This window comes from Oncorhynchus gorbuscha, linkage group LG07, assembly GCF_021184085.1.
Source record: "Oncorhynchus gorbuscha isolate QuinsamMale2020 ecotype Even-year linkage group LG07, OgorEven_v1.0, whole genome shotgun sequence".
Lineage (NCBI taxonomy): Eukaryota > Metazoa > Chordata > Actinopteri > Salmoniformes > Salmonidae > Oncorhynchus > Oncorhynchus gorbuscha.
The window spans coordinates 50841426-50856422 of NC_060179.1; the positions used below are offsets into that span (position 1 = coordinate 50841426).

The 14997-nt window shown below is 40.7% G+C and overlaps 1 protein-coding gene across 1 annotated transcript; it reads left to right on the forward strand.

The window, feature by feature from the left end:
• The first annotated feature begins 555 nt into the window (after window positions 1–555).
• On the forward strand, window positions 556–10539 carry LOC124039256 (COP9 signalosome complex subunit 3). The gene is made up of 12 exons (XM_046355177.1): window positions 556–731; window positions 1718–1847; window positions 2129–2241; window positions 2439–2488; window positions 7940–8032; window positions 8156–8335; window positions 8712–8852; window positions 8984–9157; window positions 9464–9550; window positions 9704–9817; window positions 9955–10035; window positions 10212–10539. Exons 1-12 carry the CDS (start codon window positions 677–679, stop codon window positions 10263–10265), a joined length of 1272 nt encoding a protein of 423 aa, XP_046211133.1. The 5' UTR covers window positions 556–676; the 3' UTR covers window positions 10266–10539.
• Window positions 10540–14997: the final 4458 nt, after the last annotated feature.

Below are 14997 nucleotides of genomic sequence, written 5' to 3' on the forward strand. Positions count from 1 at the left end.
ACATTATAATCCATGTATTATTTATTGACGTTTAACTTTCTCCTATTCTTATTATGTCGCATTGTTGAGCGGGGATCTTGTACGCACATTTTAAAATGTAGGTGCAGAGCTATCCAATTCCCCTTGTGTTACAGGTGTCCCCATCTAGATCTGAATCAGTCCAATTAGAAGGAAACTATGAAAAACAGTACCGCACTCTGGCCCTCCAGGGCTGTAGTTGTGTGGGAAATCTCCAACTTTATAATATCTTTGCCTGCAACCCGGTAGCATCTGCACTGCCCTTCCTGTGTTTACTTGGCTGTGAGGGAAAAAGTGAGCCACCTTTTATAATAAGGGAGCCAAATTCCCAATTATAACAAATAATGATAGCAAAGAACAACAATCACAAGATGTTTTCAGGGGGATTACGTTTAGAGAAAAGTGGCAAATAAATGGTAGCAAACAGCAATAACAAGGTTCCTGAAATGAATATTTAGCAAAACCCTATGCCTGTTCCTTTAAGAGCCTAAAGTTCCAACTGTAAATCTCGTTGTTTCCCGTCTGTTCTTACTAAGGTCTCGCGATACTTTTCTCTCAGTGGCGGCTGTGTGGCCCCCTGTCTCAGTCCGGACGGAGTTGTTTCTGACATCTGAATGAAAAACAGTCTGAATTGCTACCACTTTGGACATATATAACAATGGCTTCAGCCTTGGAGCAGTTCGTGAACAATGTGCGGCAGCTCTCCGCTCAAGGTATGGACAATAAACATGTTTTAGTTCTCAGACGAGCTGGAACTATTAGCCAATGCTAAGCAATGCTTTGCTTTGCTGTGCTGATAGCATAGCTAGCTAGCCAAACTGGATAGCTAGATCCTCCTTTTTGCTTTATCATGTAAACACAGCCCTAAATTTATTGTTTTTGGGAATGAGGCCTCAAAAAAGTAGTTCAGAAAGATGTGTTTTTACCCCTGGACACCTAAAGCGTACAAATAACAACATAGTAAACGAATACGTGTTTTAAAATCTAACTTTGTTTTTGTTCGAGAAAATATTTCAGTGGAATGCTTACCGGTAGTTCCGCCCTAAGTAGGCGCGATTGGTTGCAGAGCGCCATTGTCAACTGTTATTGGTCGACAGTCCCATCTGTAACGCAATATGCGTTACTTTCATAGCTAATGTAACCAGTGCAGGCCTTGACAGGACACTTGACCGGCCGATATATTTTACAGTAACTGCAAAGAATATGAACAATGCAGCTGGACCGCGTTTCATTCTAAAAACATGCTCAATGTTCTTCGTGGCACCCAATGTTTTAAAAATGTTTTATTACTTAATTATTATTTACATATGCAGGTGTATTCAGTTGACATTCTGGTTAGTTTTTGGTACAGAGTTTTTGTAGCCTGCATTACAATATCGTTAGAAATACGCATTAAATGGAGCAACATAATGAAATATTTAGTTATGACTGACATATGCTGTCATCTCTGGGTTAGATGGGTGTGAACTGTCATTGAAAATAAGAATTTGTTCTTAACTGACTTCCCTAGTTAAATAAAGGTAAAATAAAAATTCAATGTAGGTTAAATACTCAACAACATAACACATGAACTGTTATCTGATATGGACCTGTACTTCTCTTCAACCAGCCCTTGATAGCTTGACTATAGCTTGACTATAGCTTGACTATCAAGGGCTGCATTGTTTGTTTACCAATTGTCTTAACTGTTGCATCTCAGGTCAGATGACACAGCTGTGTGAACTGATCAACAAGAGCGGGGAGCTGTTGGCCAAGAACCTGTCCCACCTGGACACTGTACTGGGGGCCTTGGACATCCAGGAGCACTCCCTGGGCGTCCTGGCTGTGCTGTGAGTAGCCTGCTCTCCTCTGCAGTCCTTTAATCACTGATAAATGAGTATAAGTAAATCACTGATCTAGGCTATGACTTCGAGTCATTTTCCTATGCATTCGGGGCTCATGACTCAAAAGTATATCACACAGATCAAGGTTTCTACCCCTGGTGTTCAAATTAAATTATGTGCCTGTTGAAACTGTCTTACACAGCCTACAATCTTTTTTGTTTTCATGTACTGTGTCAAAATGTTTTCCTTGTGTGCTCACTGCCGGTTTTCACTTTCCCTTCATACAGGTTTGTGAAGTTCTCCATGCCAAACATCCCTGACTTTGAGACGCTCTTTTCCCAAGTCCAGCTCTTCATCAGTACCTGCAATGGGGAGCACATCCGATATGCAACAGACACTTGTAAGTCTTTACTGAAATAACTTTTGGTTTTTAGAAGCCTTGGATTCAACTGAGTTTCAGAGGAATGGTTTACAATTATTAGAGTCAAATCCTAAGGAATGTGGAGAATGTTCAAGGTCAAATGTTCAGGGCAAAATTAGTTTAGCTTGATTGAACCTGTTAAACCTACTTACTACTTTTATTATTTCTCTTCACAGTTGCCGGCCTCTGCCATCAGTTGACAAATGCCCTTGTAGAACGGAAACAGGTAAGACTTGCCAAACGGGGGCAAAACATTTAAACCAGAAGAGCTAATGCATGAGCTTACTTGTCTATTAACACATTTACATGCTCTATTTAAAGAAATGACTTGTGTTTTTACAAGATCAGACCCAGATTATAGTATTACTATTCTACATCATTCAAAAACAAAAAGCCAACCCATGAGAATGCATATTGAATAGGGCTGGGAATTTTCATGGACCTCACGATACGATATTATCACAATACTTAGGTGACAATGCAATATATATTCTGATTTGATGTTCCAAACATATTGCTCACTATATTCTGCTGCAGAGAGGCATGACTGCAGAGAGGTATGAGAGTTTATTTTGATCAGTCATGGAAATAACAATGCTAAAAACATGTTGGCTCACTATTTAAAAAGATGGCGAACATGCCATAGGATGAAATATACCGGAGTTTTGGCATAGGTGCAGCCGACCTAGTGCACACTACCAAACCTGCTTTTTTATTTTTACAAATCGATACTTGGAGTCAAAGTATCAATCAATATACAGTGCCCTCTATGCTAATTTTGTGGCACCCTTGGTAAATATGAGCAAAACGGGCTGTGGAAAACATTTCTTTGCTGTTTATCCTCTTGGTTTTTCATTCAAAATATTTACAAACATGGAACCTTCAGGTAAAATGATTGAAGAAGAAAAAAAGTGACATTAATATTTTTCTTTGAAACATCTCTGAAACACATTTATTGGCACCCCTAGAAATTCTTATGAGTAAAATCTAACTGAAGTATACTCCCATTCATATTTTACGTGTTTAAGTTCACCTGAGTGATTAGGAACACGTACCTCATCCCCACTGTGAAGTGTCAAATCAAACTTTATTTGCCACATGAGCCGAATACAACAAGTGTAGACTTTACCGTGAAATGCTTATTTACAAACCAACAGTGCAGTTCAATAAGGTATTTACCAAGTAGTCTAAAATAAAAAGTAACACAATAAGAAAAACGAGGCTATATACAGGGGGCACCGGTACCAAGTCAGTGTGAAGGGGTACAGGCTAGTTGAGGTAATCTGTTCATGTTGGTGGGGGCGAAGTGACTATGCATAGGTAACAAGCAAACAGCGAGTAGCAGCCGTGTACATGAGGGGTGGTGTCAATGTAAATTGTCTGGTGGCGATTTTTATGAATTGTTCAGCAGTCTAATGTCTTCGGGGTAGAAGCTGTTGAGGAGCCTTTTGGTCCTAGACTTGGCGCTCCGGTACCGCTTGCCGTGCAGTAGCAGAGAAAACAGTCTGTAACTTAGGTGACTGGAGTCTCTGACAATGTTATGGGCTTTCCTCTGACACTGCCTATTATATAGGTCCTGGGTGGCAGGAAGCTTGGTCCCGGTAATATACTGCAGTGTTCGCACTACCCTCTGTAGCGCCTTACGGTCAGATGCCGAGCAGTTGCCATACCAGGCGGTGATGCAACCGGTCAGGATGCTCTCGATGGTGCAGCTGTAGAACCTTTTGAGGATCTAGGGGCCCATGCCAAATCTTTTCAGTCTCCTGAGGGGGGAAAAGTTTTTGTTGTGCCCTCTTCACGACTGTCTTGGTATGTTTGGACCATGATAGTTCGTTGGTGATGTGGAGACCAAGGAATTTGATACTCTCAACCTGCTCCACTACAGCCCCTGTTGATGTTAACCTCTCTGGGATATGTGGGACGTGAGCTTCCCACCTCGCCAACAGCCAGTGAAAGTGCAGGGCACCAAATTCAAAACAACAAAAATCTCATAATTAAAATTCTTCAAGCATACAAGTATTTTACACCATTCTCGTTAATCCAGCCACAGTGTCTGATTTCAAAAAGGCTTTCCAGCGAAAGCACCACAAACGATTATGTTAGGTCACCACCAACTCACAGAAAAACACAGCCATTTTTCCAGCCAAAGAGAGGAGTCACAAAAAGCACAAATAGATCAAATTAATCACTAACCTTTGATCTTCATCAGATGACACTCATAGGACTTGTTACACAATCCATGTATGTTTTGTTTGATAAAGTGCATATTTATATACAAATCTTTCAGTAGCTCTAAAACATGCAGTGATTTTGCAGAGAGCCGCATAAATTTACAGAAATACTCACCATAAATGTTGATGAAAATACAAGTGTTATACATGGAATTAGAGATATACTTCTCCTTAATACAACCGCTGTCAGATTTTTAAAAAAAAAAAAGAAAACAATGCAATAATCTAAGGACAGCGTTCAGACAACAAAGCAGCCAAAAAGATATCTGCCATATTGTGTAGTCAACATTAGTCAGAAATAGCATTATAAATATTCACTTACCTTTGATCTTCATCAGAATGCACTCCCAGGAATCCCAGTTCCACAATGAATGTTTGATTTGTTCGATAAGGTTCATTTATGTCCAAATAGCTTCTTTTGTTAGGGCGTTTGGTAAACAAATCCAAACGTTCGTTCAAGGTCCAGCCGAACGTCGGACCAAAAGTTCAAAAAGTTCAGTTACAGCCCGTAGAAACTTGTCAAACTACGTATAGAATCAATCTTTAGAATGTTTTTAATATAAATCTTCAATAATTTTCCAACCGGAGAATTCCTATGTCTGTAGAAAAGCAATGGCACGAGAGCTAACTCCCGTGACCGTGCGTCAGAGCCTGTGGCACTCTGCCAGACACCTGACTCATTCCCCTCCACTTCACAGTGGAAGCCCCAAACTAAGTTCTAAAGACTGTTGACATCTAGTGGAAGGCTTGGGAAGTGCAATATGACCCCATTTACACTGTATATTGGAATGGCAAAGAGTTGAAAAACTACAAACCTCAAGATTTTCCACTTCCTGGTTGGATTTGTCTCAGGTTTTCGCCTGTCATATGAGTTCTGTTATACTCACAGACATCATTCAAACAGTTTTAGAAACTTCAGAGTGTTTTCTATCCAATACTAATAATAATATGCATGTATTAGCATCTGGGACAGAGTAGCAGGCAGTTTACTCTGGGCACCTTATTCATCCAAGCTACTCAATACTGCCCCCCTGTCACCAATAAGTTAATGGGGGCCAATTCGGCCCGCCTTTTCCTGTAGTCCACTATCAGCTCCTTTGTCTTGCTCACATTGAGGGAGATGTTATTGTCCTGGCACCACACTGACAGTTCTCTGACCTCCCTATAGGCCGTCTCATTGTTGTCGGTGATCAGCCCTACCACTGTTGTGTCGTCAGCAAACTTAATGATGGTATTGGAGTCGTGTTTGGCCACGCAGTCATGGGTGAACAGGGAATACAGGAGGGGACTAAGTACACAACCCTGAGGGGCCACAGTGTTAAGGATCAGCGTGGCAGACGTATTGTTGCCTACTCTTACCACCTGGGGACGTCCCGTCAGGAAGTCCAGGATCCAGTTTCAGAGGGAGGTGTTTTGTCCCAGAGTCCTTAGCTTAGTGATGAGCTTCATGGTCACTATATTGTTGAACGCTGAGTTGTAGTCAATTGAACAGCATTCTCACATAGGTGTTCCTTTTGTCCAGGTGGGAAAGGGCAGTGTAGAGTGCAATAGTGATTGCCTCATCTTTGGATCTGTTGGGGCGGTATGTGAATTGGAGTTGGTCTAGGTTGTCCGGGGGGATGCTGTTGATGTGAGCCATGACCAGCCTTTCAAAGCACTTCATGGCTACGTGAGTGCCACGAGGCGGTAATCATTTAGGCAGGTTACCTTCGCTTCCTTGGGCACAGGGACTATGGTGGTCTGCTTGAAACATGTATGTATTACAGACTCGGTCAGGGAGAGGTTGAAAATGTCAGTGAAGACACTTGATAGTTGGTCTGTGCATGCTTTGAGTACATGTCCTGGTAATCCGTCTGGCCCAGCGACTTTGTGAATGTTGACTTGTTTAAAGGTTTTGTTCACATTGGCTACCGTGAGCGTTATCACACAGTCGTCCGGAACAGCTGGTGCTCTCATTGCATGATTCAGTGTTGCTTGCCTCGAAGCTAGCATTAAAGGCAGTTAGCTCGTATGGTAGGCTCGCGTCACTGGGCAGCTCGCATCTGGGTTTCCCTTTGTAGTCTAATAGTTTTCAAGCCCTGCCACATTGGTGGATCTTTGATGTCGTGGGGCTGTTTTTCTCCAAATGCCCTGGACAACTTGTTAGGATACATGGTATCATGGACTCTATGATATCAATACCAAACTGCCTCTGCTAGGAAGCTTAAACTGGGCCGTGGTTGGAACTTCCAGCAGGACAATGATCCAAAGCACACCTCAAAATCAACACAAAAATGTTTCACTGACTACAGAATCAAGGTTTTGCCATCCCAGCCCCCTGACCTAAACCCAATAGAAAACCTGTGGGATGATTTGAAAAGGACCTCGGAATCTGGAGAGATTCTGTATGGAGGAATGGTCTCAGATCCCTTGCCATGTGTTCTCCAACCTCATTACGCATTATAGGAGAAGACTGAGTTGTTTTCTTGGTAAAGGGAGGTTGCACGAAGTATTGAATGAAGAGGTGCACACACATATTTTAGAAAAATATTTGTTTCATGATAAGAATGTATTTTCTCTTGCAAATGATTTTACTTTAATTAAAGGTTTGATTTTTGTGAATATTTTGAATGAAAGACCAAGAGGATAAACTTTTTTTTTTTTTTCACGGCCTGTTTTGCTAATATTTACCAAATGGTGCCAATATTAGTGGAGGGCACTATCATATCGTCCAAAATAATATTGTGATATATAACTATCGATCCCCCATCATTAATATCGGTTCATTCTACGTGATCTAAGTGTAATGCAGGTGTTTTTCAAAGAAGGATATGTGAAACTAGGGCTGGGCGATATATCATGAATCAACATACCAGTATGGGTTTTTACAATACTGTCAATGATATTTTAATATAGTGCTAAATTAAATGAAAGGTTCTGCACATTGGACTACTTCACTGTCAGTTTTGTCTGAGTTTGGTTGAGTATAAAACCATCAGAATGGAGAAAGGCCCAAAACCCCCAATTTAGAATTTAACTGTACCCTGCAAGTACATCTGCAGCCCTGTGCATGTGACTAATAAAATCATATATCATTAAACATATTTAAAACTTGGATTATTCAGAAACATAAAATACTGCCATACTGTCAAAGAAATTGAAATATAGTGATATATTTTGGCCATATCGCCTAGCCCAATGTGCTAGCTTAGCAGGATTAGCTTTCTTCCTCTCTGACGACAACTCAGGGCAAACTGACCGTACCACACCTCAAACCTGGGGCCCTCTGCCTTTCCAAATCAAGTGATCGCCCTGATTGACAACGTCGTACTATCCAGTTGTGCCACTGAAAAGGAGCGCTTTCGATGGCATTATTGGCAACATTTCAAGCTAGCTGTGTGGAGTGCGCTTACGACACATTCTTATCTCTGTTACGTATGGTTTTAATGCATCTCTTTCTTTCACAGCCATTGAGGGGTGTCGGCATTCTAAAACAGGCAATAGACAAAATGCAAATCAACACAAACCAACTTACCTCAGTTCATGCAGACCTGTGTCAGGTGAGTAAACTGATTCGTATCAACAGGATCTTTGACTTTATATGATTATTGGAATGTATTGACGTTTGGCTGCGAGACTTCGAATGAATGACCCCTCAACAATTTTTGTGTGTACATCCACAGCTGTGCTTGTTAGCAAAATGCTTCAAGCCTGTCCTCCCATTTCTTGAGCTTGACATGATGGACATCTGTAAGGAAAATGGCGCCTACGACGCAAAGCACTTTCTATGTTACTACTATTACGGAGGCATGATCTACACGGGTCTGAAGAACTTTGAAAGAGCACTGTATTTTTATGAACAGGTAATGGCTTATTTGAGAACCTAAAATGTGTGTGCTAAAGCTGTTTTAGATGTGACCTAGTGTTCCTGTTATCAAAAGTGAATTGATTTAGCATACTACTAGTAAAACCTTTGCTCATTGTAATAACATTTGAAATTACAGTCAAATTACTATTTTGATGCATACAGTAGTCAAGTACACTACACACTGAGATGACATTTAATCTGTAATGGCAATGACATATCAAATCAGAGGTTTTTTTGTCACATGAACAGGATACAACGGGTGTAATCAGTACAGTGAAATGTTTACTTGGAAACTCTTTCCCAACAATGCAGTATTTTGTTTACATCTCCTGTTCCCTTCTGTGATATTCTGGTGATCTCTTCTCCACCAGGCAATAACCACTCCAGCCATGGCTGTCAGTCACATCATGTTGGAGGCCTATAAGAAGTACATCCTGGTCTCCCTGATTCTCCACGGCAAAGTGCAGCAGCTCCCCAAGTACACGTCACAGATAGTTGGCAGGTTCATAAAGGTGAGAATGAAGATCCAAAATGGGCCATATATCGCATCTTTAAGGCTTAAATATGCCATTATATTTTGAATTGTCTGTTGTACTACATACTATACATATGACATATATTTTACTGCTTTTTGTTTCTGCAGCCTCTCAGCAACGCGTACCATGAGCTTGCTCAGGTGTACGCCACCAACAACCCAGCAGAACTGCGCTCCCAGGTGAATAAACACAGTGAGACCTTCACACGCGACAACAACACAGGGCTGGTCAAGCAGTGCCTGTCCTCCCTCTACAAGAAGAACATCCAGAGGCTAACAAAGGTATACTTCCTTCCCCTTCAGATCATATCTTCTTCACCTCAAATACGACCCCTCACCTCACATATACCTCCTAATATGTCTATCAATAGTCCTCGCTCATCTCGGTTACCCCCAATACACCATTCTCATTCTTAATATATCTCCATCTGCACTTACCTCGACTATATTCAAAATATACCTCCCGTCCTTCACCTCAAATCTAACTTCTTCGTCCCTATCTTCACCCTGTTACCAGGGTGTAAACAAAGTATTTAAAGCAAATGGTCAGAAAGGCAATGTATCATGACCACCCTTCTTTCTTTGCAGACTTTCCTGACGCTGTCCTTGCAAGACATGGCAAGTCGAGTGCAGCTGTCAGGGCCCCAGGAGGCGGAGAAGTATGTCTTGCACATGGTAAGCCAACGTGACCGCAGGAGGATAGACACGCTTTATCTCAGTACTCTGGGAACACTCAATTTTGAATGTATCAAAGAAAATGGCGTTCACTTCAAAGAGGGCTAGATCTAACATTGATTTGTTCATTAATGACCTTTCTGTTCCTTACAGATTGAAGATGGTGAGATATATGCCAGTATCAACCAAAAGGATGGCATGGTCTGTTTCCATGACAACCCAGAGAAATACAACAACCCCGCAATGCTTCACAAAATTGACCAAGAGGTAAGAGAATGGCAGTATTTGATTATCTATCCTTATATGGAAATTACTATTGGGGTGCAATGAAGTGACAACAATTATTTGAATATCATTTGGCACTGTTTTAGTGAAGTAAATGCCTTGTTTTGTGTCCTTCACAGATGTTGAAGTGTATAGAGCTGGATGAGAAACTAAAGTCCATGGATCAAGAAATCACAGTAAACCCGCAGTTTGTTCAGAAGGTAGGAAGCAACAATTAAATTCTTTAGGCTCCTCTAGTGGTTTTCCAAGAGGAGTATTTTCACAGTTTAGTTGGTTGAGTATTTGTTGGTATTTTTATTTATTTATATGAAACCCCTGGTCTTTCAGTTAGTTTTAAAATGATTGCTAATGGTTTGTATCACACTGTATGTTTCAGAGTATGGGAACGCAGGAGGACGATGTCGGCAGCAAAACATCAAGTTACTCCTGAGGGGCATGGACAGGGGAGAACGCTGCCACCCTTCAGGTTCTTGTTGGATTACTTTTTTTAAAGAGGAAAAACATTCTATTGAGTATGGACATTGGTCAAGGAAAATATAAAATGTGTGGAATGATAATTTGGTTATTTCTTTCACAGTGTCTTGAGGAAACCTTAACAAAAACATTTTTTGTCAGTGTTTTATTTATCAATGTTCAGATGGAAGAGCCACTGCTGCATTAACAACCATAATAATAAAAACTGGACTTATTTGTTCAAAAAATAATATGTTGCATGTTCATTTCTTTGGTATTTCCTTCTAGCCAAACTTGAAATTTGAGGAAAGCTTAAGTCTCCTGTTTCCAAGATCAGTAATTTCCCTCGACGAGCTAGCATATTTTTTGGGGGGTCAAATCAAATGTAGATTTGACAACAAAAGCAAGATTGTACTTCTGCCCTTGACCAAATGTACAGAGGAGAGTCCAGCTTTAAAAAAAAATGCTGCACTGTTTTTTCCCATCCCCTAGAGGTCTCTCGTGTACTTTTGTACTGTAGTTTGCATTTACTGCAGGTGGGATGAGCACTGAACTGAATAAATATTTCTGTAATGTGGAAGGACTCAAGATTAGCGATTTTGAATGTTGGAATAAATTGATTCAGTAAATTGACACAATTTTGCCTTAAATGGATCACGTCACATTACTATTTTGTCAGCATGGTTTACCCTAGTTGTCTGACATTGTGTGCTACTTATTGCTCAGGTATTTGTGCAGTGTTATGTAGTTAACACAGCCACCAAGTCATAATTATGGCTAAACCCTGCCCATTTCTACAATTTTTCTTCTTAAAATCTAATTTAATACCTAACCTTAACCACATTGCTAACCTTATGCTTAACCTTAAATGAAGACTACAAAGCTTTGTTTTTGTAGCCAATAGATGTGGTAAAGAGGTCAATGGGATGCTGGAATGGGCACATTTAACACATCTGATCGAACAAAGTCGATATTTTTCAAATCCGTATTAATTTATGTCTTGTAACAGGCTCACAGTGTGGTTACTAAAGTCTGATTTGGATACAGACCTTTTCAACTGTCAAAACAACAACCCGTACTATGTACACGCACAACCAATAGGTTCCCCAGTAAGGCCTCAAATCACACCTACAGCGTCATTGCGCAAAATGGTACGCAGCATCATCTGTATGTTTGCAAAAGTTCAACATTCACTTTCTGCTACCATTTTCTATCAAGTCGTCTACGCATACGGTTTGACGCATACGTTCACATAAATCCAACGTATGCACCACACAGAACGCATTGCAACTGCTTCTGCAATGCTGCAAAGCAAATGCAGTGTTCCATTGGAAATGAATGTACTTCTGGTTTACCAAAATGCAATAACGCCTCGATCACACCGACAGTGTCATTACACCAGAAGTACATTCGTTTCCAGTGGAACACTGCGTTTGTCTTGCAGCGTTGCAGTTGCAGTGCGTTCTGTGGTACATATGTAGGATTTATGTGAACGTATGCATTAAACTACATGTGTAGACAGCTTGACAAAAATGGTAGCAGAAGGTGAATGTTGAACCTTCGTTGCACACCTATCTAGATGATGCTGTGCAGTTGTGAGTTTGGCATGTAGATATTGGTGGGGCAACGCCCCCCCCCCCCCCCCCCCCAATTTTTTATTTTTATGCATGCCAGCAAATCCACAACACTAAAAAATACATGAACTGCACTATAACGGTGACAAACAGTACCCACAAACTGTTAGGGCCTACTGTCCCAACTGCAGTGTCCCAACAACTTACCACTGCTACACCTGGCTATCAACGGAACCTTGTCCGGCAGCAAAACAGTTCATTCAGCCTCATTTACTGCCTTTAAAAATGTTTTTGCTGATATGGCTGTATGTAAGTATGATGTTGACATGATCAGTCCAATCAAACTATGGTAGATATAAAATTACATCAAATCACGTTATCTGTGGCCAATGACCTTGAGCCTTCATGGATGGGCACTTCTCATGTAACTCAATGGCAGCACCCAAGGGACATGAATTTTCGAGCTCTCCCTGTAGATTTTGCTGCGATGTAGAGTCCCCATGAGTGACAGAACAGTGAGCCAATCATGGCGCAATTACAGAACATTACCAACCCCTACGCTACATACCTTCCGCTGGCTGCGACTTTATTAACTCTATTATATATATTTACATGGTTTGCAAACTGATATGTGGCTCGTACTAATGCCAAAATAACGTGCAAAACAGGCACACACAAAAAAGCTCAACAGGCGGGGGTTCAAAACAGCCCTGAATGACGGGTTGCCACTGATGTGTAGCATTTTGCGCAATAACACACACATGTGATCTAGGTGTAAACATCTGGCGCTGCAGCGCGCCATAATTGCGTACTAGGAAATGACTAGTACTTGGCTAACGTTACTGAGCTAGCACACATTGTTAAATTCGTATTAATTGATCCAACCAACAAATGAATTATATATACACATTGAATTGTTGCCACCAGATCAAACAAAAAATCATCGGCAATGTTTATTTCCCGTTAATTATCCATTTGTTCTGGTGGTGTTACATTTGGCTAGCAATAACTACATCACGCTGGCTCTGTGAAGGTAGAGAAAGATCAGTTTACCTTTTTAGCAGGTAGATTAATTTACCTCATAACAGCCAACAATATAACTCAACTAAATGTGGCTAGCATACGAGTAAATGAGTCCAACGTGCGATGGCCACATTGTTTACATCAAAGTTAACTAGCAGCAGTAATTCACACTATCACCTCTCCCCCCCCCACCAATCTGTCTCTCCTAGCTCTTCGTCTGGTTCCTCCAAAACGCAACTATATTTTACCCGGGTGTATTGTACACTTAGTTTCAATTAGGAAACATACTGTAGCATTATTGATCTCCCGTTACGAGACCAAGCCAGTGGTTTGTTTACATGTAGCAAAACAATTGCTAACGCTGACACCTTGTGGTTATAATGTTGAACTGCATATGAATTACACCGGGATGATGCATTACATGAAGTTCAAATTGCAACTTTATTTTAAGCAACATGTATTTTGACATTAAATCAAATAAACCTTAACATATTAATTTCTGCACCCCCTATTGAAAGTGATATTTGCTAAAAATGTCTCTTCTGAGCATGTCATCCTTAAGGCCAACCTTCATTACAAGGGTAAGGCTTGCAATAATCAATTTCATGGTGGCATGTACAGTAGGTGTAGAAGTCAAATCTGGTATCCTTCAACATGGTTAGCCTCAATGTCTAATGAAAAAGAAAATCCCACACACTGATCTTGCCAGTTTCAATCAAATTATTCCCACACACAAGTTTGACGATGTGTGAGTGCTTTTCCTATTTCTAATAGTGTATCATTTCCAATGTAGAAAACATCTCAGCAAAATGTAAACAATGTGTGAGGATTTGTGAATCCTGTTTCAGTATAGAAATGACAAGCCACATGTACAAGTGCATTGGACAAGACCACAAGGCCAATACTAATCCCATCATGTTTGCGATGGGCGTGTATTCCATAAATAATCTCACATCCACTGTAACCAAAAGGGTAGAGCGTGGATAGTGGAGACAAAAGAAAAACACCCTGGAGAGTGACCACAACGAAGGGTAACTTTTACATGGGCTGCAAAGTAGCTATGGAATTTATGAGTTCCATCCCTGTATGGCTGACCGGCCAGGACACAAAACCCTAATCAAATTACACGAGTAGCTAGCATGCCAACCACTGGAGGAGGAGGATAGTGAGTGTAGCAGAGTGAAGCAAATCGGCGCAAAATTATGGGAGGAGATTCACCCGCAGCCGAGATGTTTACAGTATTAAAATATCTATACATTCATGATAGGCAGTAGGAGACACGACTTCAAATCTCCTCTCCGACATACACACCCCTTCCACCTCCTACCCCACCAACAGTATATCTCAGCCACTGACAGTGATCTGAATCAATGTAGCACAATTAAATACCCACAAAATTAAATCTGTGGGTGCTAGATTGACCCAGTTCACACAGTCTTCTCTGCTGGCTGCTGAGGTTGATGAGGAGAAGGAGGAGGTCAGTGAGCGTAGCAGAGGGGTGAGTGTGTAGCACATATGAACTAGTTTACAGGTGAATGCTAGGCTCTTTCTCAATTCATTGCCTGGGGCAGAACGACAGATTTGTACCTTGTCAGCTTGGGGGTTTGAACTTACATTGGAAACCTTCAGGTTACTAGTCCAACGCTCTAACCACTAGGCTACCCTGCCGCCCCATATCATGTGTTATATTATGTGTTATATACTGTAGTGAAGACCTCAACACAACATGGTAATGACCACCTGACTACAGCTTATTACTGTAAAAAGTATTACAGAGGATAAAGTTGGATATTGAAAACATGGTTCATTAAATTTCTGTATTTCCATAGTCACCAATAAAAGTTGAAATCTGCAACACATTGTTACATTTAAAATAGATAGCAAGTGTAAAAACAAATCAAAGAATTTTGCACATCTGCATACAGTAATTGTTTCATAATTCACCAACAGACATTACATACATCGAAAGCCTGGGACACAGGGTATATAATTGCAGATTGTTTTTTTAAATTAATTATTTATATGAGTAGTGTGATGGGTCAGATCTGCAGTGAAGAGAATCAGCGCATTACAACTTGATCAATTTGAGATTTAAAAGAAAACTAGAAAAGG

What these genes read in the sequence shown, in the direction of transcription:
- LOC124039256 (XM_046355177.1), top strand. Translation starts at nt 677, where the DNA reads ATGGCTTCAGCCTTGGAGCAGTTCGTGAACAATGTGCGGCAGCTCTCC. An exon ending in GCGGCAGCTCTCCGCTCAAG is followed by an intron (nt 732 to 1,717) that starts GTATGGACAATA and finishes GTTGCATCTCAG; the next exon opens with GTCAGATGACACAGCTGTGT. An exon ending in CTGGGCGTCCTGGCTGTGCT is followed by an intron (nt 1,848 to 2,128) that starts GTGAGTAGCCTG and finishes CCCTTCATACAG; the next exon opens with GTTTGTGAAGTTCTCCATGC.